Source organism: Rhopilema esculentum, chromosome 14 (assembly GCF_057945365.1).
Source record: "Rhopilema esculentum isolate cy_ngs chromosome 14, ASM5794536v1, whole genome shotgun sequence".
Lineage (NCBI taxonomy): Eukaryota > Metazoa > Cnidaria > Scyphozoa > Rhizostomeae > Rhizostomatidae > Rhopilema > Rhopilema esculentum.
The window spans coordinates 4,345,307-4,368,852 of NC_142828.1; the positions used below are offsets into that span (position 1 = coordinate 4,345,307).

Genomic DNA, 23,546 nt, shown 5'->3' on the forward strand with positions numbered 1-23,546 from the left:
AGTCTTGGTTTGTTGTCATGGTCATAGATAAAACTAATATTATTTGCTCTGCTATTTAAAATTATGATACTTTATCTCCTCTACTATGATATAACACTCTCACTTAGCTGTGTAGCCTAATGATAGCATCACTGCAGTGCCGTCGGAACGAATATCATATTGGGGGGGGGGGGGGTTGCCCATTGTTTTCCTTCTCATTTAGTACACTGTTATAAAGGAAACATACTACAGTTTGACAATTATTGGGGGGGCTCCAGCCCCCTCGGTTCCGACGGGCCTGTCACTGGGAAATATACCAAACGAAATCGACAGAGTTATACCTTTCTGAAAACTAAGAGCACTTGATGACCACACCCTGAAATAGAATTTGGCAGCAAAAGAGGGAAATTTCTCTTTGAACTTTTCCGCGGTCTAAAGTTTCATTAAGAACAACAACAGCAACTTGATCTTGAAGTAAGAGAAGAAGATGGCGGAAGAATGTTTGAAAGATAGGCGTGTTTAAAGCAACAATACACGGAAAAATATGTCGTTAAACTATCGGCAGTGATGACCGAGAAGCTTCTTAAGACCTTCGAGGTCCTCAGAGGCCACTATAATCAAGTGTATGCTGTCAGTCAGCTGGCTGGTGGGTCGTCTGACAGCAGTCCTTCAGCCCAAAGGCAAGTTTTGACACAATTTAGTTTGCATTAACATTAACATTTCAAAATGTGCAGCACAACAGAAAGTGATATCCAGTGTCAAATTATGATTTTTTTGTAGCAAGTGAAAGAGCTAGCTTTATAATCTGGGTAGCCGCCTCCTTGTAATTCCTCTTCATAAAATTTGAGATTTGTATCATATATTTTTTCTATGACGATGCTTTTTTGCTTTTCGAGTGTTTGACTATAGCATGTTCATATTTGCATCTGAATTTGAAACCTTTCTTATTTCATTATTTTGGCGTACCTGATAGCCAGATTTTTTATTTCAGGAAGAAAGATTTCCTTTTGTCTTCAAAAGATAGAATAAATCTATGTACAACCATTGCAGATTTTTTACCCTTCCAGTCAATCAGGTAAATATGCAAAGAAAGTCTTAAATTTAACTTTCCTAAACATTTCTAAAAAGCTTGAACTTCTGTTTCAATTAATTTTATTGGGGAAGTATCTGTAAAAATATATTTGTAGCAAGTGATCATGTATGCACTTGGACTGCCTGCTTATTTGACATCAGTTCTTTTAGAAAAAAGTTATTCAAGTTAATTCAACTGTAAAGCATGGCGATGATGATACTTTCAATGTGATGCAAGTTTATACTGTTTAGTTTCAACATAAATTTTGCCCAGCAGATTTCACCCCAGAGATATTCTGCATAATTTGCACCTATACCCATACTTTTGATTTATTGTTAACATCCAAATCATGTTTTTATAATTTTCCATATGATATACTAGTTTGATACCTACTAGGCAGGCCTGGTCATAAGACTTAGCAAGAGAACAGTAAATAGTAGCTCTCTAAGTAAGTTGTAGTGATCTATTTGCAGATAGACAAGAATAGAAGCAATGGAAAAGTTGATTTTGAGGAGTGAAATCTGTAGCTCCCCTCCAGCATTTGTAGAGAGCTTGGAAGGGAAGAAGAGCTATGGCTCTCCTTAAACAACTAGGCCTGCTACCAGGCCATGTGTAGTCCATCTATTTAGTTTTCAAGTTAAATTCATACCAGCCAGGCAGCCAGAATGACGAAACAAATCTAATATATGTTTTTACTAAACACTGTTCTAGAATTGATGGTTGAATAAAAAGCAAGAAAAAGTAGTGGCCTTGAGAGCACAGGATTAGGAACACATCAAAAACTGTTTTTATCCAGTTTGAAAGCTTAGTTGTTGCTTGCAAAAATGTTAGTCAAATGCCCTAACTTTCAATCATCATGTTTTCATTGAACACAGGGACTCACAGGCTTTTCCAAGCCTGCTATCAGCATCCATAGAATTACTTTTTCAAGCATGCGATGACCAAGATGCGGATGTTAGACTTATGGGTGGAGAGGCCCTCAATAAAATAATTAAGGTGAGTTACCCGTAAACATGAGATTGTGCTAATGATCATCCTGATCATCAAATTCTGTCTGTGTTTCAATTAGGTATTTTATTGCAGCTATTCATTAAATATTTAGCGAATTGGTAAAAATTCCAATGTCTCACAAATACATTCATAATTGATTCAAAATTTTTAGTTTATGTTGATCAAATGAAAACACTAATTTTATGCCAAGTTCGAAATTGCACCATGTTTCATGATTGATTTCATTTTGGTTCATCAACACACTTAATAGAAAAATATGCTTTATCAATGTTGGAAATCTTATGCTATTATCAAAAGGTTGGAAAACCTACACAAGAAAACATGAAAAGGTTTATGAACTCTTAAGGTTTCAATGTCAATTTTAAAGAACTTTAAATCAAGTGTATATTATGACTTTGTAGTATATGGCAAGGCCATGCCCCCCATTTTTTGCAAAGCAAGTAGTTTTAAAGCTGCTGTAGATGGGGAAAGAAGCATTTCTTTCTACTTTTGCTAGCCTTGGCCCCCCCCCCCCACTTTCAAATTTGAAGTGTGGGACCTGCTTGGTTCCTGGGGGACAAAAACTTCGAAAATGTTAGAGGATGCTTTAGGTTGGTGCATTTAACTGGAAATACCTTGTGTAGATGAAATACCAATTATTAACATTTACATTTAGAGAATAAGTTACAAGTTAGACTAGAGAATGGATGTTGAAGATTGATTCTGCAAGTTGTGAAGAACTCATGTAAGCTATTTCAATTGTGTTTTTTTATGATTTATTTTAGTGTCACTTTCCATCTCTCTAGGCATTTTTGGAGTCGAATATTGGTAGAGTCCAAGTTGAGTTTTACAAAGAGATAAAGAAGGTAAGACATTAAAGAGTTATATGATATAGATATCTCTCTATAGGTGTAAGTTTTGGAAACAAAACAAGATAATCTTTTTACCCAGATGTTGTAAAACATTTCATGGAAGTTATTTTTCAAAACATATTACTTCCAGTAAGATTTTGATGATGTGTAGATGTTAGATTTCAAGTCGTGAAGATCTTATATTGTAAAGATTTTATAAGATTGCTATCACAAAAGCATTGGATTTGTAACATGTGTGTGATCTGACATAAAAACCATTGCATGCACCAGAAATATCAAAAAAACTTTATTTGCAATTCATTCTACAAGGAAATAATTATATCGGTCATTTTGTGGTTTCAGAATGGTAGTGCAAAGTCTCTTAGAGCTGCAATGCAAAGGTTTGCAGAAACATGCCACACAATTAGGCCTCAAAAATGCAGGTATTTGATATTTATGAAATAATTTTAATGATGTTTCATCATCTGAAATACAATGCTTTGCTATATCTCATGAAGTTATTCTGAATGTCACAATATTGACAAGTCATTCATCTACAATTGTAAATGGTGAGATTTGATTTAAACCATGGTACAGATGGGCAAAGAATATATTAAGAAGATATATAAATTTCGCATTTTTTGAAATATTTATAATCCCTGCATTTCAGGCCATACCTTGCAAATCTCCTTCCTTGTATTGTCAAAATTGCCAAACGTGAAGAGGACCAAGTGCAGGTAACCATTTTCAAAAGCTATGATTTTTTTACTCTGCATATCAATTCAGTAATACAGCTGAGTTTCAATGAAAAGTAAATCTAAATACAAACTACAGAATGAAACAAAGTAGCAATGCCAAATCGAAAAATAGAAACACATTGTGTTATCTAAGATAAAAAGTTTTTCACATATTCATTTTAAAAAACTTTTTCACGACTGCAGTTGTTCTCATGAGTTGTGGGATAGTTCCTTCTTTTAATCCTCTAAGCTCAGTCATTTCGGATGATTTAATTCTTCTTAGGTTCTCGTAAACTCTTATTCTTGTCTATGCATTGAAATTTTGATCCATTCAAATTCGATTCCAAAATCAATTTTTTCGTAAGTTTTCCTTTTCATTGTAGGAAACTCTTGGTATTCTGATGTCAAAGATGTGCCCTGTGCTCGGAAAGTTCATGAGAGAAGTTGATATTAAGGTATTTCTATGTGCCCTATTCAAAAGATATGTATCAAAAGGCTATTGAACTTTTGTTTACTTCTTTGAACAGTCGATTGACTATTGATATATATGTACTGATATAATATGCCAAGGGAAGAAATGAAGAAAGGCCACTGTGTGGATGTCTTCTGTTATTTTCTATCTGTCTACATAGGGTGACTTTTTAATTTTTTCAGCCTCTATGTTAATGTCAGGTGTCCTTTAAAATACGTTATAAACTGTTAACTTTTATCTTTTAAAATATAGCTTTTATCTATTGCAGATTCTATTGAAATCATTCATTCCCAACCTAAAGTCGGAATCTGCCATGAAGCGAAGGACATCTTCGTCTGCTCTGAACTGCATTTGCCTGAATTCAAGAAATCCCAATCGTTTTTATGCCTGGCTTCTGAATGTCCTTCTAGGTAAGATTTTCATCCTGTAGCTTGCATTGATCGACAATTGAAATATTTTTACCTGTGTACACACATAATGTACCGTTCTTTCTTTGAGAAGAACTCTGTCCAGCTGCCCTGCCAAATGAAATTACATTCCCATCTTATCTTGCAATGATTTGCTTTTTTCAGGCATGGTTGTTCCATTAACTGAGAATTTGCCACCAGCAACCCTGCTTGGGGTGTTGCTATCTTTTAGACAGATAATTCCAAACGTTGGAGGAGAAGACAGCAGTCTGGACACCATGAAAGGGAGCTTTGGTGTGAAGACCCCTTACTCGGAGGATAAAGAGCCTGTCTCAGATATCGTCGATGAGGCCAAATTGCTTAAGGTAAAATTTCTGTGGTATTGGTAGAATTGTTTTCGTTAAGTGTACGGAGAATCAAATTATTTACCCTACAAACCCACTTTGGAAAAAGTTTATACCTGAATAGGGTATTGTGGAAGGGAGAAAGGCCGATAATGGTACCATCAACGAGTATTTTTGTAAATTTTTTGCATATTTTATTTTTGCATTTCATTTTTCATTTTTACCCTTAGGTGTTGAATTAATTTTGAGTTCGATTTGATGTAGTAGTCGAATTGCTTTTCTCATTATGATGCTTATCGCTATTAAAATATTGAAATTTCATACAGAAATCTTTACCCCAATGTAGACTTTGTGGAGTTATTTTTCTTACAAACGTTTAACGGGTAAACTCTACTAAAACATGGATTGAAAAAGATATCTTGTATCTCAATATTAAACACAAGTTGAAGATTATTTTCGAAGCACATCGTTAGAAACAGGGGGTATATAAATCAGGCACATACCCTTGAAACAACTACCCCTCGTGTAAGATAAAACTGATAGTTACTATAATTTAGATTTTGTCAATTTATATGAGCTCTAAAATGAATTCTATAAAATATTGTTATACGTTTAATCATTCATTTGTGAAAGATTTTATGAAAATTCTTACGTACTCAAAGATTTGGGCAAATATTACAGCTAGTCTAATCAAAGTCAAACTATTATCTTCAGCATTCTAATAAATCACAAAAATTTCGGTGCCGTATGATTCAGCCTTAAATAGCTTTCTGTATTGACATGTCCTGCTGGTTGAGAAATGTCCTCCATGCTTCCCGTTGCAGGTGTATGAAGTAACGATGTTCTGTACTAAACATTCGGATCACAATGTCGTGAATGCGGCATTGGAATGCCTGAATCAAATCCTTCAAACAAGGCCACACTGCCTAATGGCAGTTCTTCTGTCTCCAAGGGGTATCTCTCCCACCGTAACAAATGCAAGCGCAACAATCTCAGGTGTGTTGTGAAACCTTCATGTTATGAAGATTGCTTTTTTACAGGTGAATCATATGTTTGATGTATAGAACCGGCAGTTGCCTGATGTTTGCTTTAAGCGTGAAACTCGGATTCGCAACTAAGAACGTCCTGTGCTGTATACCAGATCTTGAAACCCCTATGTATACATTATCTCATCACAATGTTTTTTGTTAACCGATTTGTGATTTTGATGCCGTGTAGACAGTGTTTTCATTGTTGGTCATATTAAACGAGAAACTCAGTTTAGCAGTTCAAAACTGTCCTGTTCTACGCCCAAAAGCGTTTATAATTGGCTATAGATTTTGACAGAGAAGACTCTTTTCAGAGGACAATTAGAACAGAGCAAATAGCAACAGTAAACGACTTTAGATTACCATTCTTTGCCTAGTCTGCTAATGCTCCTCCAATTATACCCGAGGTTTCGCATTATGCACAGGAGCAGACGTTTGTTTCTTGTACATACACAACTCTGAATCATGAATTCCACTCCTTGTCATATAATGCTGTTCTAAATCTTTGCCTCTCAAGGTACCCTTGGAAGTGAGATGCATCTTGATTTGCTTGGAAGCGAGGCTAATGATTTTGGACTGGAAGAGGAATCGCAGAGCGGTGACGGTAGAATCCAGGATCAACTCAGCAATTTGTCGATCGAGAGTAACACTCGCTCTAAAGATTCGGCCGTTGGTGCTTTAAATGAAATATCGGGGGCCATAGAACAATGTGCTGAGATGTCTAGCGTCAGCGATAACGATAGTGTCAGTGAAGTGGTGGAGGATGAAGAACTAGAAGAAGACGGTCTGACATTGCCGAGTAGTTATACGGATGGAGGATACGTCAACATCGATGAGAAGGATGTTACTAATGTAAGAAGGCTGACTAGTAACAGTTCCGTTAGCGACATACCTGAAAACGAAAATGAGGAAGTAGACTTAGAAGAAATGGAACGATTAATGTCAATTACAAGTTATGATGCCAAACAAGCTGTCGAGAAATATTTTAACATCGATGCCATTGCCTGTTTGGGCGTACCTTTGCTTCACTGCGTGCGATTGATGTGCTCGTTCCTTTTGACTGGAACTGTAGGTAAATTGGTTTCTGATTCGAGGACACGTGTTAGTGTCAAATCACTTGCGTTGCATTGTCTGAGCCACGCACTAGCAATGTACCCAGAATCACTCCTTGCAAGAGTGCTGCCTGACGATGCGGAAGAGAAGGCTAGCAACGACGACGCCGAATCTGAAGATGACAGTGGCCAGTGTGTTAGGGACTGCTTCTTGTTCGCTGATCACCCTGATCAGCAGATCAGAGGAATGATTGCAAACGTCCTTGGGTTGTATATTAAAGCTGCTTTATGCCAGTCTGGGTATGACATTTGATGTTCTTTTCATATTTGTGCATAAGGACCAGCGATCCACTGTTTTTCAAAAATCACATGCTCTTCAACCATAAAACATCACCTTAACACAACTTCTATCTACCTTTGAATCGTGCTGGTCGTCAACAAAAGCTGGGTAGATTTTGTAGTTATATATTAATGTTACTTTTGGTAGACTATAATTGGAAACAAAACTTTGTCTATACCTGAATAGGTATAGTTCATAATTTTTTTTGGATTACCGGAAACCTCTGGTAACTCGTCTTAAGTTTTGATAAATATATGAATTATTTTCAATATTACCTTTCTTATCTCTTCTCGGTATTCTGAAATGTTCTTCAGACGGTAAGGTTTTTATAGGTTAAATAAGGTTGCTTCAGTGGGTGCAGCCTCCAAGGCCAATGAGGTAGTCCTATCAGGTTTATTCATTGAATTCCCCACAAAAGAAAATAGCTGATTGATACTGAAAACTCTCGCTGGCTTTTTTGTTTTTTATGTTGCTAGGTTTTTTAAATTCATTTTTACCTTTGGTAGCGGCTTTCCAAAATATCCATTTTTATCTCTCAGTGGAACATATGATGATTGGGCAGACACAAATGCTAAGAAGTACTCAACAGGTTAGATCCTTTTGAAATGATATGATGATGTTTGAATCTATCTTGAGTATTTGTTATTTGTACAGTAATTATTCGAGTGTAACTGGAAAAGTGTAACTGGAAAAATTTTTTTCATTATTTTTTGTTTTAAGAATTTGAATTTCAGCCTATTTGTAGTTAATCCTTTTGTCGTTTTCGAACTCTGTGATATGTTCATTGCTGGCGATATGAGAGGCATTTCAAACCTCTTATGTTATGAAAACTACTTTTTGCTATAACTCATGCCATTTGCTGCAATCTTTATACCTTGCATCCCTGTTTTTCCGCTTCAGATCCACTACCAATTGATATTGTTGTCGACATATTGAAAAAGATTTTGGATGACGAGTCTTCAATTTCACTCAAGATGACTTGCTCCTCTGTAAAGGTAAGTTGAGAAGCAACTATTTTTATCAGTTTATTCTAGCTGGCCGTTTGCTTTGCCTGAGTGAACTTTTTTCTTATCAATTTGTCTCCCGTTTATTTTTTTTGTGACATAGGTTCATTATTAAATCTAAGTATGTGACTCTATATACAGTTGTTTTAGAAATCCTTGATATCAAATTTCAGAGCTAAATTTCTGTTTAATGAATTTATTCTTCGAAACTGATGCTTTTGTTATCAATTTTCAATCTTTTTATCATTGCTCAATGAATACTTTGTATCAGTCTCTTTCTTTAATGATTTTTAATTCAATAATCAGAATTAGGATTTTATTTCGAAGCTTTAATAAAGTTCTCTCCAAAATCTTTCGATATTTGTCTTCCATACATTTATTTTGTATTATAACACAAAGACCTCTTAGGAATAAAACGTGATATAGACTTATTTTGTGTGCTGATGTTTCTTGATAAATCGAATATTTTAACAGGATAACCTATCAGTACAATATGTACTGTTATCATTAGGGTCCTGATACTTAATAAATTAATGGTAAGATCTAAAAACGGATTACAAAAGTTCAATAAAGTCCAATCTAAAGATAAAATAATTTTACATCAATTAAAATGAGTTTCTAAAAATCGTCTAAAAATAGTTCTAGATTTAATCTTTCTTGCACTTAGTGGCAGGTCATTAAATTCCTTTCCTGCCTGATAGTAAAAACCTTTGCGTCCAAATTCTGTTTTCACTTGAGGCAACTTGACTAGATGTTTGTCGTTTCTAGTATTTTTCCCATGAGCATTTATAACGAAGTAATCTGTCATTGCATCACAAACATTGCCTTGTAAGGTATCAAACACCAAATTACAGGACCTCTTTTTCACTCCTGCATTGATACTGGGCACACGCAAGCTGACAGACGTAACCTTGGTCGATTTAATAACATCAAGGCTTCTACTCTCAAGACTTTCAATTCTTTTCTTGTATGATGTAGACCAACCGAGGGACAGCGTACCACAATATCCAAAAACAGGCATTATCATGGTGCGATAGATCTTTTCAGCGCTCGCAGAGTCAATGGAGCTCCTAATGCGTCGAAGCAAATTTAATCTTCCTGTAGCTTTTTTAAAAACCTTGTCAAAGTGAGTTGCAAAGTTCAATGATTGATCTAGATGCACTCCAAGATACTTGTAACTTAAAGTCCCTGCAATCGATGTTTCATTTATTTCAACTTTCATCTCCTTCTTCTCTGTTTTACCTAGTCGTTTAGCTGTGCCAAAGATCATTGATTCTGTTTTTCCCTTTTTCAAGTTTATCAGTAGTTCATTTTCATCGAACCAGGCTTTTAGGTGTCCCAGGTCATTATTTAGCTTGCCTTCAATTTCATCTATGGAACTGCCTGACACAAATATTACTGTATCATCAGCGTATGTTATGATTTTAGAATTCTGTAGAACAGTGTGAGCCGCATTAAAATGCATTATAAACAACAGAGGACCAATAATCGATCCTTGTGGTACTCCACAAAATACTGGCGTGATATCAGAGGCACATCCATTACTTTGAACAAACTGGCTCCGGTTAAACAAGTAGTCAGTGAACCAGTTTAACTCAGTACCATGAATCCCAAAGGAAGGCAGCTTGTTTAGAAGGCTTGAATGACTGACCGTGTCAAAAGCTTTTGACAGATCGATGAAGATGGCCCCTGTGAGGGAGCCGTTGTCAGCTTCCTTTCGAATATGATCAGTCAAGAGTGTCACTGCTAATTCTGTTGAGCGCTTGGAACGGAAACCAAATTGAAAGTTGAACAGCATACAATTCTTTTCCAAATGGTCAAGCAGCTGTTTGTGAATGAACTTTTCCAACAATTTCGACAGAATTGGCAAAATTGATATGGGTCTATAATTATCCAAGTCTGATTTGCTTCCTGATTTAAACACCGGAATAACTTTTGCTATTTTCCAGTCGGATGGTACCAAACCTGTTTCAATAGACATGTTGATGATGTAGGTCAGTGGTTCAGCTACAAAAGATGCCGCGTCTTTTATCATTCCAGATGGAAAATTATCGACACCCACTGCTTTCTTTCGTTTAAGACGATTCAACTCATTATAGACTTGGATTGGATTGACTGATTGGAAGCGGAAGTGTTTTTCCTCGGTGGAAGCAAAGCTCTTCTGTGGCATCCAGATAAAATTTCTCAGTAATAGCGTTTTGGCCTTTAAGGCGTTGGCTACTGTTGCAAAATGTTTGGAGAAAGCATTTGCTATTTCATTTGTATCTGTCATTTTTTGACCATTCACTTCTATCATTGATGTTGAAGTCGTCGAAGTTTCCTTTGTAGGGTATATTTTCTTTATTGCAGACCAAAACTTTTCTGCAGAATCGGCATTATCCCGCAATAGTTCTTTGTTATATCTTGCTTTATTGCTTTTAACAAGATTGTTCACTCTGTTTCTGCTACGCTTATATGTAGACCAGTCTAATTCAGTGTTTGAGCGTCGGGCCTTGCGAAGAAGCTGGTCCCTGATATTCATTTCTTGTTTGAGTTCCTTAGAGAGCCATGGACAAAGCCTTCCTTTTATACGCTTCTTGACAAAAGGCGCATGCTTGTCTATGCATTGTGTTAAGGTCTCATTGAACAATGCCAATGCTGTATTTACAGAGGTAGCTGAGTAGATCCGATCAAAATTTCGAGATCCCAGATCCTCACAAAAGGAAGCTTGGTTGTACTTTGAATAGTTTCTGCAGTTAATTTCTTTGGGCTTTTGTTTTATGTTGTGCAGTTTGCGGACACAAGCAATCAGCTCATGATCACTAAGACCAGCAGGAATTACTGTCGGGGAGCAAATGTTTTGTGGCTCATTTGAACATATAACATCAATAAGCGTGGACGAGAGTCTAGTTATCCTCGTCGGAGCTTTGATCAGCTGTTTCAGTCCAAATGAAGACAGTATATCTTTTAATTCTTTGTGGTCTGTTTTATCTTGATAATTACAATTTAAATCACCCAGAATAAGAGTTTCTTTATCTTCCGTAGAAATTATGTCCATCATTGTTTTAAATTTGGTTGCGTAATTTTCTGGAAGATATTTTGACGTATCTGGTGGCCGGTAAATGATGCCAATAAGGATACCTTTTGTTTTGGGAAATAGGATCTCCAGCCAAATACACTCCATTTCGGGTTGATCAAGGTCAAATCTTCGTTGATATGGTATATGGGATGCGATATATATCCCCACGCCGCCTCCTTTATCCGGGTTTGAAAGTCTTGGTTTTGCGATAAAATCGTAGCCAGAAATTTTAGCCTGAGCCTCATCATCCTTTGAAAGGTGAGTTTCGCTGAGGGAGAGAATATGGATCTTTTTAAAGCTCTCTAAAAGATGACAGATGTTGTGTTTATGTGTTAGGAGCCCTCTGATATTCTGATGTAAGATTTTGAGGCCAGGCTTATTTTGCAATACAGCCAGCTCGGGTAACTCATAATGTGTGTCAGCGTTTACACCATTTGCTGTGTTTTGAATGTCAGCAGCTTCGTTCGGACTTTCGCGATCATGTTTTGTTAAGCACGATAAACAGCGAGCTTCATTAAGATCTTTGGTCAAGCATTTCAGGTGTAATGTGTCCTGACATTGTATACACATAGCTCTACTTTGGTTTTTTCTCACTGTTTTGGCACACGAACAACACTTTATGGATGGACCTGGGCATGTTTCAACATCGCCACAGAGTAACAGCATCATTTGAATAAAAGTAGGCCCATCTGGTCGAAGCTGTATCCCACGGCTCTGTCGTTGTACCCAGAGCGAAGAAGATATATAGCTTTCAGAGAAATTTTCATCCATATCCAAATAATTTAACATGATTGGTAATGAGTCGGTGCTGCAAAATGCAAGCTTCTTGATCGATGAAAACGACCATAGGAACAAACAGACGTAATAGAATCCAAGTCGTGCGACCGCCATAGCTTCACTTTCGACACTTCCAAAAACGCGAACTCAAAATAATTTTCCATTGATGTTGAATGTTGAAAATAATTGATGTTGAAAATATCTTTCTACGAAGACTGCCTGAATGTTACTTATACAGCTAAGTGCTCTACTCTTTTTAAAAAATGGTATTTGCTTTACATCACAATCTATACGTTCAATACGAAGCTTCCCACTTCTTTTTTCTATAAAAATCTATCTTATCTTTTCAAGGAATTTATAAATCAGTTGTTTGAAAGTGATTATCATCATTTTGCATACGAAATTATGCTGAAAATATTGACATTGAAAGACAACTCTTATTGGCTATTGAAAGTAAGTGTTGATATAAACGTTCCAATAAATGCTTACCTTTTTGTCTGAAATTCTGGAATATGTTGCCATTGGAGAATTCTTATGAATCCCAAATTGAATGGGTTTTAAAGGAAAAATGACTCAAAATTCTATTCATGAATCTCTAACAGCGTTATTTTTGATTAGCAACTTTTTTTTCAATTTAAGGGCATAAATTTAAATTAAATTTCAGTGCCATGAATTTAATGTTCTTTGTGAAAATGTAGCTCTTTGTCTTATTCCCTTTTTAAAGCTGTTGTTTATAATTTTCCTCGAACTAAGTAGAATTTAATGGTAAAACCCGCTTGTAATACGAAAAGTAAACGTCGGTATGCACCCTCGATTTGGCTGTAGTTATTGGAAATATAAAAGTGCGTTCAAGCATTGTCTCAGCTAACTATGTTTTTGTTAAAATGTGCTTTTGTAAATGAGTATATTTCTGAAACCATGAAATATTAGAAAGAAAAAAGCACGTGCTAGCAATGTTTGTAGCTTACCCTAATCAACGATAACTGAATATAATTTTCTTTTTGATATCAGGTTGAAATATTAGAGTTGTTTGCCTTGCTTGATTACAGGTAAGTTTGAACAGTTGAGAGATAACACTTTAATTTGAGGGCGTTTTGAGAGAAGCAAGAAAAAGATTTCTTACACTGGATAATTCGTACAAGAGGGTGACCTGATAAATATGCATTTGACTTAATAAGAAAAAGGTGCATTATTTCCAATTTGGAAGCTTAGCCGATCATTGGCTAGACTGAGAGAGGGGCTTGAAAAATGGTTATTATTTTGTAACACAAATTGAAGAATCTGGTAGAAGTGCTGCAATTTAAAAAGAATGTCCGCTACAACATCAAATTAATGTCACACCATTCCTTTTGCCGTTACTTTTTTAGTTGTTTAAGATTATGGAAAGATTTTCCCTTAACACTGTAAAATGTTTCAAAGTTGTTTTCAAGAGGTTGCAATGCTGTACTGCAATGCCATTTTAGTTATTACTCAAGTTTACTTGTTATAAAAATTTTAACAAAATTTGCATCTCCTGTTTACAATGTTTTAAGGCATTTTGAACCGCGATTAGCTTTTCATTATGTTGTTATTGTAGCCTATCCTTTTTATTTTTTCTTTAAAACAGACTGGTGAATTTAGTTGAAGCAACGTATTTACAGCAACATGGGATGAATGCCTTCACAGGCTACAGAGTAAGTGAAATGGGTTTACAATGCTTTACAATTTACTGCAATGTTTACAATCACAAAAATGATTTGTAAGGTGTGTTTGCCCTATATATTTTCAAGATGGCTGCAGCAAGAATCAGACTATTTGTTGAATAGCTATTGGTAAGCGAAGGGTATGCATTTAAGGGATAGGGTAGGGCGCAAGGTTATTGCAAGGGTAGAAAAACATGGTGCGGCTAGTTTTTTTAGTTTGATATCAGTAGTGTGTACACCTCAGTTGCAAAATAAAAATTTAGAATATTAAAAGGATACTGTAATGGTAATTTGAATAATTATTATTTTGCTGCTATCTCATATTACCGAAATTGAAAGAAGGAACCCAACATGCTTTTAGCGTTGCTGGGACCTTGCAATCATCCAGCCTCACACTAAATGTAGCCCTTGTTCGTATTTCTAAAGCCTGATAGCAGTTCATAGTCCCAACATTCCAGTCTTTAAACACTCCTACTTCCATATCTTATGTTTTCCGATAACCAACTGTAATGTAGTATAGCAACTGTAGCGAGGTTATTGAAGCAACATTTCCGAAATAGCAAAGGCTTAAAGATATGTTAATTTATTAATTTTAAGGCACAACTATAATCTATTTGCGCTTTCACAATTATTTAGCCTCGTATAGGTATATCAGGGATGATATCTCGTGCTATTAAGGCTCCATAAAACTCCATAATTGTTTAGCATTTCAATTCTTTGTCTCCCTGAACTTCATCACTCTGAAAATTTTCAAAGATTTTGATTTTGTATTCGGGCACTTTTATCCTTGATAGATGTCTAAGATGCAAACCAGATGCATCGAGGCAGTTTTAGGTTTCTTAGCAGACGAAGATGCAAGAGTAAGACAGGCAGCATCAAAAGCGATTGTGAAGTGAGTTTTGCCTTTTGAATTATGTTTTTTGTCACTGGTATTCTTAGCCAATGATTTGATGAGTTCCTGTGTGTTATACGACGAATTATTTTTAGGTTACTTGATACCTTTTTTGAGTTTGAAAACCATAATTTAAAACACACATTCACGTTCATAATTTATTCATTTTCGAAACAACATTTGAATCAACGTTCTAGTGAAAATATGTTACAGTCACGAAACCTGTTTGAGATCATGACTCGTTAAAGACGTCAACTTCATTAAGCTTTTTGTTATTGCTTCATGGAAAATCAGCTATACCGTCACGTCCTTTGAAATTTTACTCTTCTTAAATGTTTGCAATCACAACCATATATCGTCCTTATTGGTGCGAGATAGGGTTGACACAATGCTTGCTTCGGCCACATTGGACAAGAAAGGCCAATCACAAAAACGCGGGCACGTGACCGGTATATGTAGTTGTCCAATCAGTACCGCGTGCCTATAGGAAAGTCAGCACTGGGGTCCAAGAGAAAAATGAACTTCTTTTTGGCTATTTTCGATCCCAACTGGGTATATACATTTTCCACTTTGTTCTTTCGGAACCCTATGCTGACGCTTTATACTGTGGGGAGTGTCAGACAAAAAAAGCTTTCAGTATGTTGTAAAATGTTTGCTTTTTGCAAAATCATTCTCAAATTTTGTACCGCCAAAAATTGAACAACAGTATTAGTTACAATTAAGTTTGTTGGCTTGCATCAGCATCCCTACTTTCATATTCCACTGAATCGTTTCTTCTTTGTGCTGTAGCATGCTGCCAAATTTGGATTACAGCGAACCACTGGAAAAAGCATCATCTCAGCGCGTGCTGAAGTTTAAAGGTTTGCCATCTTAAGTTTGCATTGAAATTTCAGGGTATATCGACATTTTCTACTGATTCCTATAGTAACAATTGACATTACTTTTTCTGTTTGAGCATTTATGTGTATATAGCAACTAGCTGCGTTGATATCACAAATGGTAAATTATCAGGTTGAAAATTTTTTACTTGACAAATATTTAACATGAACTCGGGATTTGAAATAATGCAAGTTTATTGCAATTGACGTTTCATCAACCATTGCAAACAAATGTAGAAAGCCCCGGTGATTTTTTCGGTCATCGAATAATCTTTCATGACTTTCGCTTTTGAAACCTGACATCTGTCGATGTTAGTTTTATATCTTCCTTGGTTTATATGTTAAAATTACAAAAAACTTCTTAGTTTTATATATTTTTTGGTTTATATGTTAAAATTACAAGAAAGCTTCTTATTCCGCAATAATTCTTCTTTACTAGATGTTAGTGGAAAAGTAAACTGCAAAATGGCAACTACAGAAGTCATTCCGTTTTTTCGCCAATACAAAAAATTGTTTGATGCAAATCTTGCATTCATTGTCAGAGAGCTGATCAAAACACTTAACTCGTCAACTACAAAGTTCCTAACAGTGAGTTATTTTTACATTTATTTACTTATGTAGTGCAATAAAAAATATACAGTTATATATCTAGATTGATGATCTTGATTTGTTTTGGTAAATTATGAAAAATTTGGGAATCTGAAGACTGTGGTTGAGGGGAGCGCTTTCAATCTAGTAATCGAATAATTAGGGTATCAGATGATGTAGATAATGGTGGACAGTAAAAAAGGTGGAATCAGATACGAGAAAAAAGCAAAAACTTTTAAGAATTTAATGTAAAAAGTTTAAATTGCAAATTCTAAGGGTCTAAAGCAGAGATGTAAACCAGGAGATAATATCATAGCTCTGTGTTTAGCGAAAATAAAATTATATAAGTGTTTTCTCAAACAGTCAGGTAGATGAAAGAACACATTGAAATACCGTATATCTTGTTATATTCTTCAAGCTTTTCGGGGTATATTAAATTTTGCAAGAATGTTTTTCGGTTCTTTGGCTTTTAATATAGAGACCAAAAAGAAGCAATATTTCTTTTTCTTACTAGAGTATTTGAGGATTGGTATTTATCGGTGGAAGTAGGGTTAGAAATATCTGTTCTTTGCTTCATTAGAACAGCCAAAATAGAATTGATTTTCTGTCTCATAATTATCTTCTCAATTTCTAGCATGGATGCTGCCAGGCAATGGCGCTGCTTGCTGAAACCTACCCAGTCTCACTGACACCGTTGGCATGGGAGCTTTACCCACAATGCAAAGTATCCATACAAAATGTGCCAAAAGAACGAAGCTTCCGTCCTATTGGACCATCAAGAAAGCTTGTTTTTGATGACGAGATGTCTTCATATTCCGGTCCTTTGAATGTTGCTTTATCGCTTCTCACCTCATCTTGGATCACTCTGGACTTGCAAGCGCACCAGGAGCTTCTGAAGGTGATTTTTATATTTCTTTTTACACGATTCAACCCTTCAGCTACCCTAATACAATGTTAATTAAGTATAAATACATTTGTTTAACTAAAAGAGATACAATTTCCATCTAAAATGCTGTTCTTCAAGGGGTTCGTGTTTAAATAAACGAATCTGTCAGCTCTTCAAGTACTCCTTTAGTTTTTTAAAGCGACAAATGGTCGGGAGTTCTCTTATATCAATTGGAACGTCGTTCCAGGCTTTAAGAGCAGAGGAGTTAAAACTTTTCTCACATGCTCTGTATTTGTTCTAGGAATATTCAGATCCCTTCAGTACCTTGTTTGATTGCGAGGATCTTTGCTGAAATTTATCCCAAAGGCTTTCTGTGCTTAATTTCTTTATAATCTTGTACGTCATGACCGATCGATCGGATCGAATGAGATTTTCAACGCTCAACTAGTTACATGTCCAGTTTTCCTTTGATTTGGCGCTTTCAATTATTGATCGAGCGCGGTCCTGCAGACGTTGGAGGGTATCAAGTTTAGTGTTTGGGAGGTTGCCCCAAATAACGTTAGCATACCGTTAGTGACTTTCGACAGTGGAGTAGTAGACACTGCAAAGTTCTTTTTGGGGAATTATATTTGTTAACAGTTTTAGTGACCTAAGTCCTCCAAAAACTTTTCTTTTTACAACTTGTATTGCTCATCCCACTTTAGATTTTCATCTACAATTCTAGATATTTAGTCTTCGTGACACGCTTAATATCAGCGCCGTTCAGTTTGAGCGCACTCGAGATATTTAATGCATTTACTTTACGAGAATGACCTATTATCATATATTGAGTCTTTTCAGGGTTAGGACTTATCTTACTTATTCTCATCAACTCTGAGAGGTTTAGTAATTCCTGCTGTGCCTCGAAGACCAACTCTTCGACATCATTCGATACGATCGTGACATTTGTATCATCAGCATAGAAACTAGCTTGTGAATATTTCAATTGGAGGTGATAATGATGGTGGCAATAATACAACCTTGTGTGATTTCAATAACTAAGCATAGACGATTTATATATCAATTGAATAAGTTTGTAATCAAGACCACTAGTAAGGAGAATACAGCTTTTTATCTGCAAGAAATCTGCCTTTGTTGATCCTGCTTTGAAGTGCCTTTCAGTGTAATCCGGTTATAACGTACTTTAAGAGACCGGTGTATTAAGTACGTTATATCCAAAGTACGTTGTAACGAGGGTAAGTAAAAATTGACTAAAACCAAGCACACGTTTTGCCGGGGCCAAGCACACCAGTACGTTATATCTGAAAGTACGTAATAACCGAGTACGTTATAACGGGATTCTACTGATGATATATTCACAAAAAGAATCTTCTTAAATATATATCGTAGCAAAGCATATCTCTGTTTAGCTGCAACATACCAAAACTGTTTATGAGTTAGTCAGTGAGTGAAATTGATGGTTAAAACATCAACAGCTGGCTATATTGTTTTGAGATTGGATACTGACTTCTTTTTGTCGCCCACACAATGATAACGAATATCTGTTTCACTCCTTTGAGTCGCCTAAATAATACAGAGTATGTAATGTTATTTGCAATATATTTCATTTGCAGCTAGCCGTCAATGTGCTTTGCGGAAGTTCGGCTGCATTTCTCCGCCAAATTGCTCAGGAACGGAAAGAGTCTGGCATCAACGAAGACGATGAAACGTTTGGATCGATAAAGGATGAAAGATGGCCTATATTCAAGGACACGACATTGAATTCCATTGCTTCGAAACTATTCCAGCATACAGTAAGGTAGGGAACAGGCGTTGATAATATTATTTCTGATTATCTTGGCTGCTTGCCATACTTTTTAAACGTGACTTGCACAGAAGGAGAGGTTAGACCCGGTTATTTTCACAAAGCATTCAGATTTCGGGAAAATTGTTTCTCCCATTTTAGAGCACAATTATGCCAATTATTTTCTTTGTATCTCTCTCTCGCATAGATGCACAAGTTCTTCGACGAACATAGGTTCTAATGCTTTGGTCCTATGCAACGAAACTCTGTTAGTAAGACTGCAGGCGCCTCTTAAGGTAATTAGCTGATGTAGGGACTCAGCAAGCTTGCAAGATACAGATGTTTGTGCTTACTTTTTGATCTCTCTCTATGCTTTTTGCATCTTGTCTTATGTCTTGTTGTCTATGCTCCGTTGCAGATTGCTGTGTGTTTGCATGCATGTTATCGAGCAAAGCAACCCTGCTGCCTCTTCATCCAAGGTATGTGTGTATTGTTTACATAGGCCTCAAGTCTAGGAAGGAAATGTATCTACCCACGATATTGAAATGATTACTCCATTGAAAGAGAGGTTTTGTTATCTTTGTTTAAACGGAGGAGTTATTTTCAAAGCAGATGCGACATTTGAACAATTTTTGAAGCTGATATAGATTTTCTTTAAGGCACGACAAATATTTCAAGCCATGTTCAAGATACGTAATATTTCAAGCCTTGTTTGAGAAAGGTTCTAATCAAGCACGTTTCTGATGCTAGATTCAAATTGCCTTCACTGGAAAAGATAAAGAAAGATCATTATCAACTGCTACGGGGTCTCCTTCGCAGAGCCCCATGGCCGCAGGTAGCTCCAGTCCACAGCCTCCCTCGGGAACACCTATTAATACATCGCCCCGTAAGTTCCTTCTGAACAAAAACCTACATAGGCGTGCTATGTCTGATCAAAGTGCGGTAACCAGCGCAGAAAAATCGGCACAGAGGAAAAACTCTGACGGAACGACACCCCAAGGTGGATCAGATTCGAAACAGGAAGCTGGGTCGTCAACATCGGACAAATCAGAAAAACTTGGACATTTTCATACCATTCCACACATGATGAAACTTTATGAGACAGCAAAAGGCGCTTTCAAAACTTACCAGGTTTTTGGATTTTTCTATTGTGCTACTGTGCCTTTTCCTTTGCTATGCGAGCTATTCTATCCGCTGCACTGTTTCTCATCGCCCTTAACTTTCTTTTCTATTGCAACAATTGTTGAAGTCAAACTTTCAATATTTTCTTAGGAATGTTATTTTTTCCTTTAGAGATCTTTCTATTTTACTGGTGTAATACCCTAAGCTTCAGACGCGACAATCATACGGTCATTTTTAAAATGCACGCTTTTCAGCAAAGCCATAAATAGCTTTTGAATTCTTCCTTCTATCTTTTTTGAAAATTCTTGTAAAAATGTTTATAGAAACGAAAAGTTTTTTGATACTTATTATATTTTTACATAACAATAGAAAAGGAAAGTTATGTTTTTATATGATTGCATTCAGGTCACTTCCGTGTCAAAGAAAGGAGAAAAATTTGGTGCCTTTCTACGTGGAGTGCTTGAGGCCTTTAGCATGCAGCTAGAGCTGGCATCTTTCAGTGAAGTTGGTAGTGTAAGTGTCTTTATATTGTTTATCTTCCCTTTCCTTTTCTCTCCTCTCCTTTCCTCTCCTTTTCTTTTTTCCTTTGGTCAATATGCTTAGCTTCAAAATCCTTCTTAAAGGCACAATGTCCCGACGCATTTCGCTGGCCATTTAAATTTTTCATTTGCTGGACTACACAATAGACCTATTGTTACGTATCCAATCGGCAACTAAGGCCAATTTACAATGTGTTCTTGATCATAAATGCGCTGTAAAGCCTATTGTTGGCTTTGAACATTTGATTGATGTAACAGGGTGCTTTTAAACTTCTTAATGCCTTTAAATACCTTCAAAAACTTAAAGAAAACAATGAAAAAGGTGATTTTGTTCTGTATTTTGTTATAGCTGATCACTTCGTTGCCTTGCGATCTGTCCCATATTTGTGGAACTGTCGCCTGAACTGACCACCGTTTTCTATGTTACAATAATTCCAGAAGCGTAACCAAAAAGACTCAGACCTACTTCATATTTTTCATAGCTTCAAGTAACACAGTATGATTTCGCCTAACTTTAATCACTAACGACGAAGATTGTTTTGGTCTGAATTAAGTAGCCAAAGAAAGTTGTCGCTGTTTACGATACTCTCTTTTAGCCAAACTGCCTCAATGGGTATTTCGTTAGGATTAAATTTGAGAAGACCTGTCACTTGAGCTTAAACATTTATTTTTAGAAAGTAACGTGTTACATTTGAAGTGAAAAATTCCACCTCTCTGACCTTTTTCCAATTATGTTTTTTTCGCTCTTTGATTGTTTTTAGACTGCAGAAGAATTTCTTGAGTACTTGATGTCTTGTGTGAAAATTGATGCCGAAAGAACATTTTTGGCTGTGCAACAGGTTAGTTGTTAACAGAATTATTCATGATCAAAACATGAAGATTTTGTGAAATTTTGTTGTTTATAAAAGAGTTACTCGTTTTGCTGTCTCAGTATCATAAAAACATTGGTTGCTAAGGTTAAACAACTTAAATATTAGCCAATTCGTTAATATTATGATTCTCAAAGTGGCTTTCTTTAAACTGTAACTTCTGAAAATATCTATATATTAATTCATGCCATTTTACTTTATCACTTTTGGGTATTACATCCAGAAAAACAAAGCTTTAATCTTGTTTGTCTGTCTTGACAGTTTATTTAGTTTTTATAAAGTATTTTTTTAAGTATTTTTATTCTTTGGCAATGATTAGGTTATGTATAAATTCATTGATAATCAAATATTTAACTAAATTAGGAACCTTTTGTCTTTGGATTCTTTTGCTGCTACAGCCTGGACTTTTCTAGCTATCTCGATGGATTTTATAATAATAAGACAGGATAGAAAGCTTTGAATTGATTTCCTTTCATCAGCTTTTAAAGAGTCTGTTTGGAACAAACGTCGCTTGCCAGCCGGAAATGTACCACTTACCATACAGCACGAAGCACCTCGTAGAAACCCGTGGTGATCCTACGTTTTCGCTTGATGCAAGCTCTGAACCAATCAAAGAAGAGAAGCCTCCTTGTGAATCTCCACATTTGTATGACTCAGTCATCAAAGAGCCATGTGAAGCATTTACTGAATCTTTGCACACTACCAAGTTTCCTGAGCAGGGCTCTCCGGATATTGTTAAGAAAGCAAGGTATGATTTGTATCTAAACATTGTCAACCAAATATCTTGCGGGTATTTGATGCAAACGAAACGTTCAATGCTCTAAAAAGTTGGTCACTGCTCAACAAGTTTGCTTGGCCATTTATGCAATCATTGCGCCCAAACGGACAATGCTACTGGCCCTACATAACATTTCGATCAAATATCATATCTCTTGACATTAAAGTTATATGCGTCCTTATTCCATTTCTACTGCTTTTTGTCATCCGTTTTGATTAAACATTAGAAACTATGATATTATTCTATTCAGAAATTCACTTTTTTATGCTTCAACTGCATTTGATTTCCCATTGCTACAAAAGGTCGTCAACTTTGAGCTTCTTCAAAAAATTCAAGAAAATAGCTGCCCCACAAAAGCCAGTTTCAAAGTTGAGCAAAGAAAAGGTTTGTAGCCTTCTTTCCCGTTTGTTTTTGCCTCTAACTTTTGTTGTTCCTTGACAAGTGATTTTGTTATGTTGATTTTATGCCATGAGATGCCTTTAAAATCATACAAGATTGAGTACAACTAAAGATAATTATGGCCTCAAAGTTAGTTTTTTGTAACCATATCAAATTCGTTTAACAACTTATTCTGTGTGAAGTACAGAAATACATCAGTTTTTAATGGAAAAAATCTACTACCAAGGGACGCAACATGATGCTACATTGTACTCCGTGTAAACTTCATTTTCATTTTCTTGGAAAGGGAATTTTGAATATGAATGGAAGTATTTTATATTCTTTATCATAAAACATGGTTTCATATTCTAGGGAATTTCTGAATGAACAGTGTGCACTTTGGTAAAATACTGTGGTTTACTTTTTTTACAAATTTAAAACTCATATCTTAGTTTTTGATTGACTCTATGATACTTCATTTAAGCTGTCATCAATTCAAGCCTACATCCGACTGTTCGAGCCATTGGTAATACATGCACTGAAAACATACACAATGACGAGCAACTTAGATGTCCAGGCTCAAGTCATCCATCTTCTTGACCAGCTCATCCGCTTGAGGGTGAACTATTCATTGCTGGATGCAGACCAGATTTTCATTGCGTTCGTCTTGAAGCAATTCGAGTTTGTTGAAGCCGGGCAGATTGGGTTCGTACTGCCAATGTCCTTTTGACTGTTACAAATGATCACATGAAAAGTGCTAATTATTTTAAAAGTGCTGATCACATGAAAAGTGCTTTTACTGTCATTTTTAGCCTGCTTTTCACAAAAATCTCCTTTACAGCATACGTTCAAGCCCTTCTACCAAATGAACTTTCTTTTAATCATATTTTTTCTTTTTAGTTTGATCTTCCTTGCTTAAACATCTGGAATAGGGCTTAGATCTTATTCCTCTATTTGTGTCACTGGGGCTTTTTAGACCAAGCTTTTGCTGCAATTCCTCATCACCCGTTTAGAAAATAAACATTGCGACACTTCCTATC

At 36.0% G+C, this 23,546-nt stretch overlaps 1 protein-coding gene across 1 annotated transcript in view; it reads left to right on the forward strand.

The window, feature by feature from the left end:
* The first annotated feature begins 424 nt into the window (after positions 1-424).
* Positions 425-23,546, forward strand: part of LOC135696378 (huntingtin) — a 55,221-nt gene continuing 32,099 nt past the window's right edge. The window contains exons 1-28 of the mRNA XM_065215750.2: positions 425-663; positions 975-1,054; positions 1,927-2,047; positions 2,848-2,907; positions 3,256-3,335; positions 3,563-3,629; positions 4,013-4,084; positions 4,370-4,511; positions 4,674-4,873; positions 5,677-5,848; positions 6,398-7,232; positions 7,812-7,861; positions 8,173-8,267; positions 12,463-12,564; positions 13,123-13,160; positions 13,718-13,784; positions 14,588-14,685; positions 15,475-15,545; positions 16,003-16,151; positions 16,786-17,049; positions 18,651-18,835; positions 19,239-19,299; positions 19,571-19,951; positions 20,348-20,455; positions 21,243-21,320; positions 21,830-22,098; positions 22,431-22,512; positions 22,991-23,211. Of these exons, the coding sequence (XP_065071822.2) occupies positions 547-663; positions 975-1,054; positions 1,927-2,047; positions 2,848-2,907; positions 3,256-3,335; positions 3,563-3,629; positions 4,013-4,084; positions 4,370-4,511; positions 4,674-4,873; positions 5,677-5,848; positions 6,398-7,232; positions 7,812-7,861; positions 8,173-8,267; positions 12,463-12,564; positions 13,123-13,160; positions 13,718-13,784; positions 14,588-14,685; positions 15,475-15,545; positions 16,003-16,151; positions 16,786-17,049; positions 18,651-18,835; positions 19,239-19,299; positions 19,571-19,951; positions 20,348-20,455; positions 21,243-21,320; positions 21,830-22,098; positions 22,431-22,512; positions 22,991-23,211 (4,265 nt within the window). The 5' untranslated portion in view covers positions 425-546. The remainder of the gene's footprint in view (positions 664-974; positions 1,055-1,926; positions 2,048-2,847; positions 2,908-3,255; positions 3,336-3,562; positions 3,630-4,012; positions 4,085-4,369; positions 4,512-4,673; positions 4,874-5,676; positions 5,849-6,397; positions 7,233-7,811; positions 7,862-8,172; positions 8,268-12,462; positions 12,565-13,122; positions 13,161-13,717; positions 13,785-14,587; positions 14,686-15,474; positions 15,546-16,002; positions 16,152-16,785; positions 17,050-18,650; positions 18,836-19,238; positions 19,300-19,570; positions 19,952-20,347; positions 20,456-21,242; positions 21,321-21,829; positions 22,099-22,430; positions 22,513-22,990; positions 23,212-23,546) is intronic.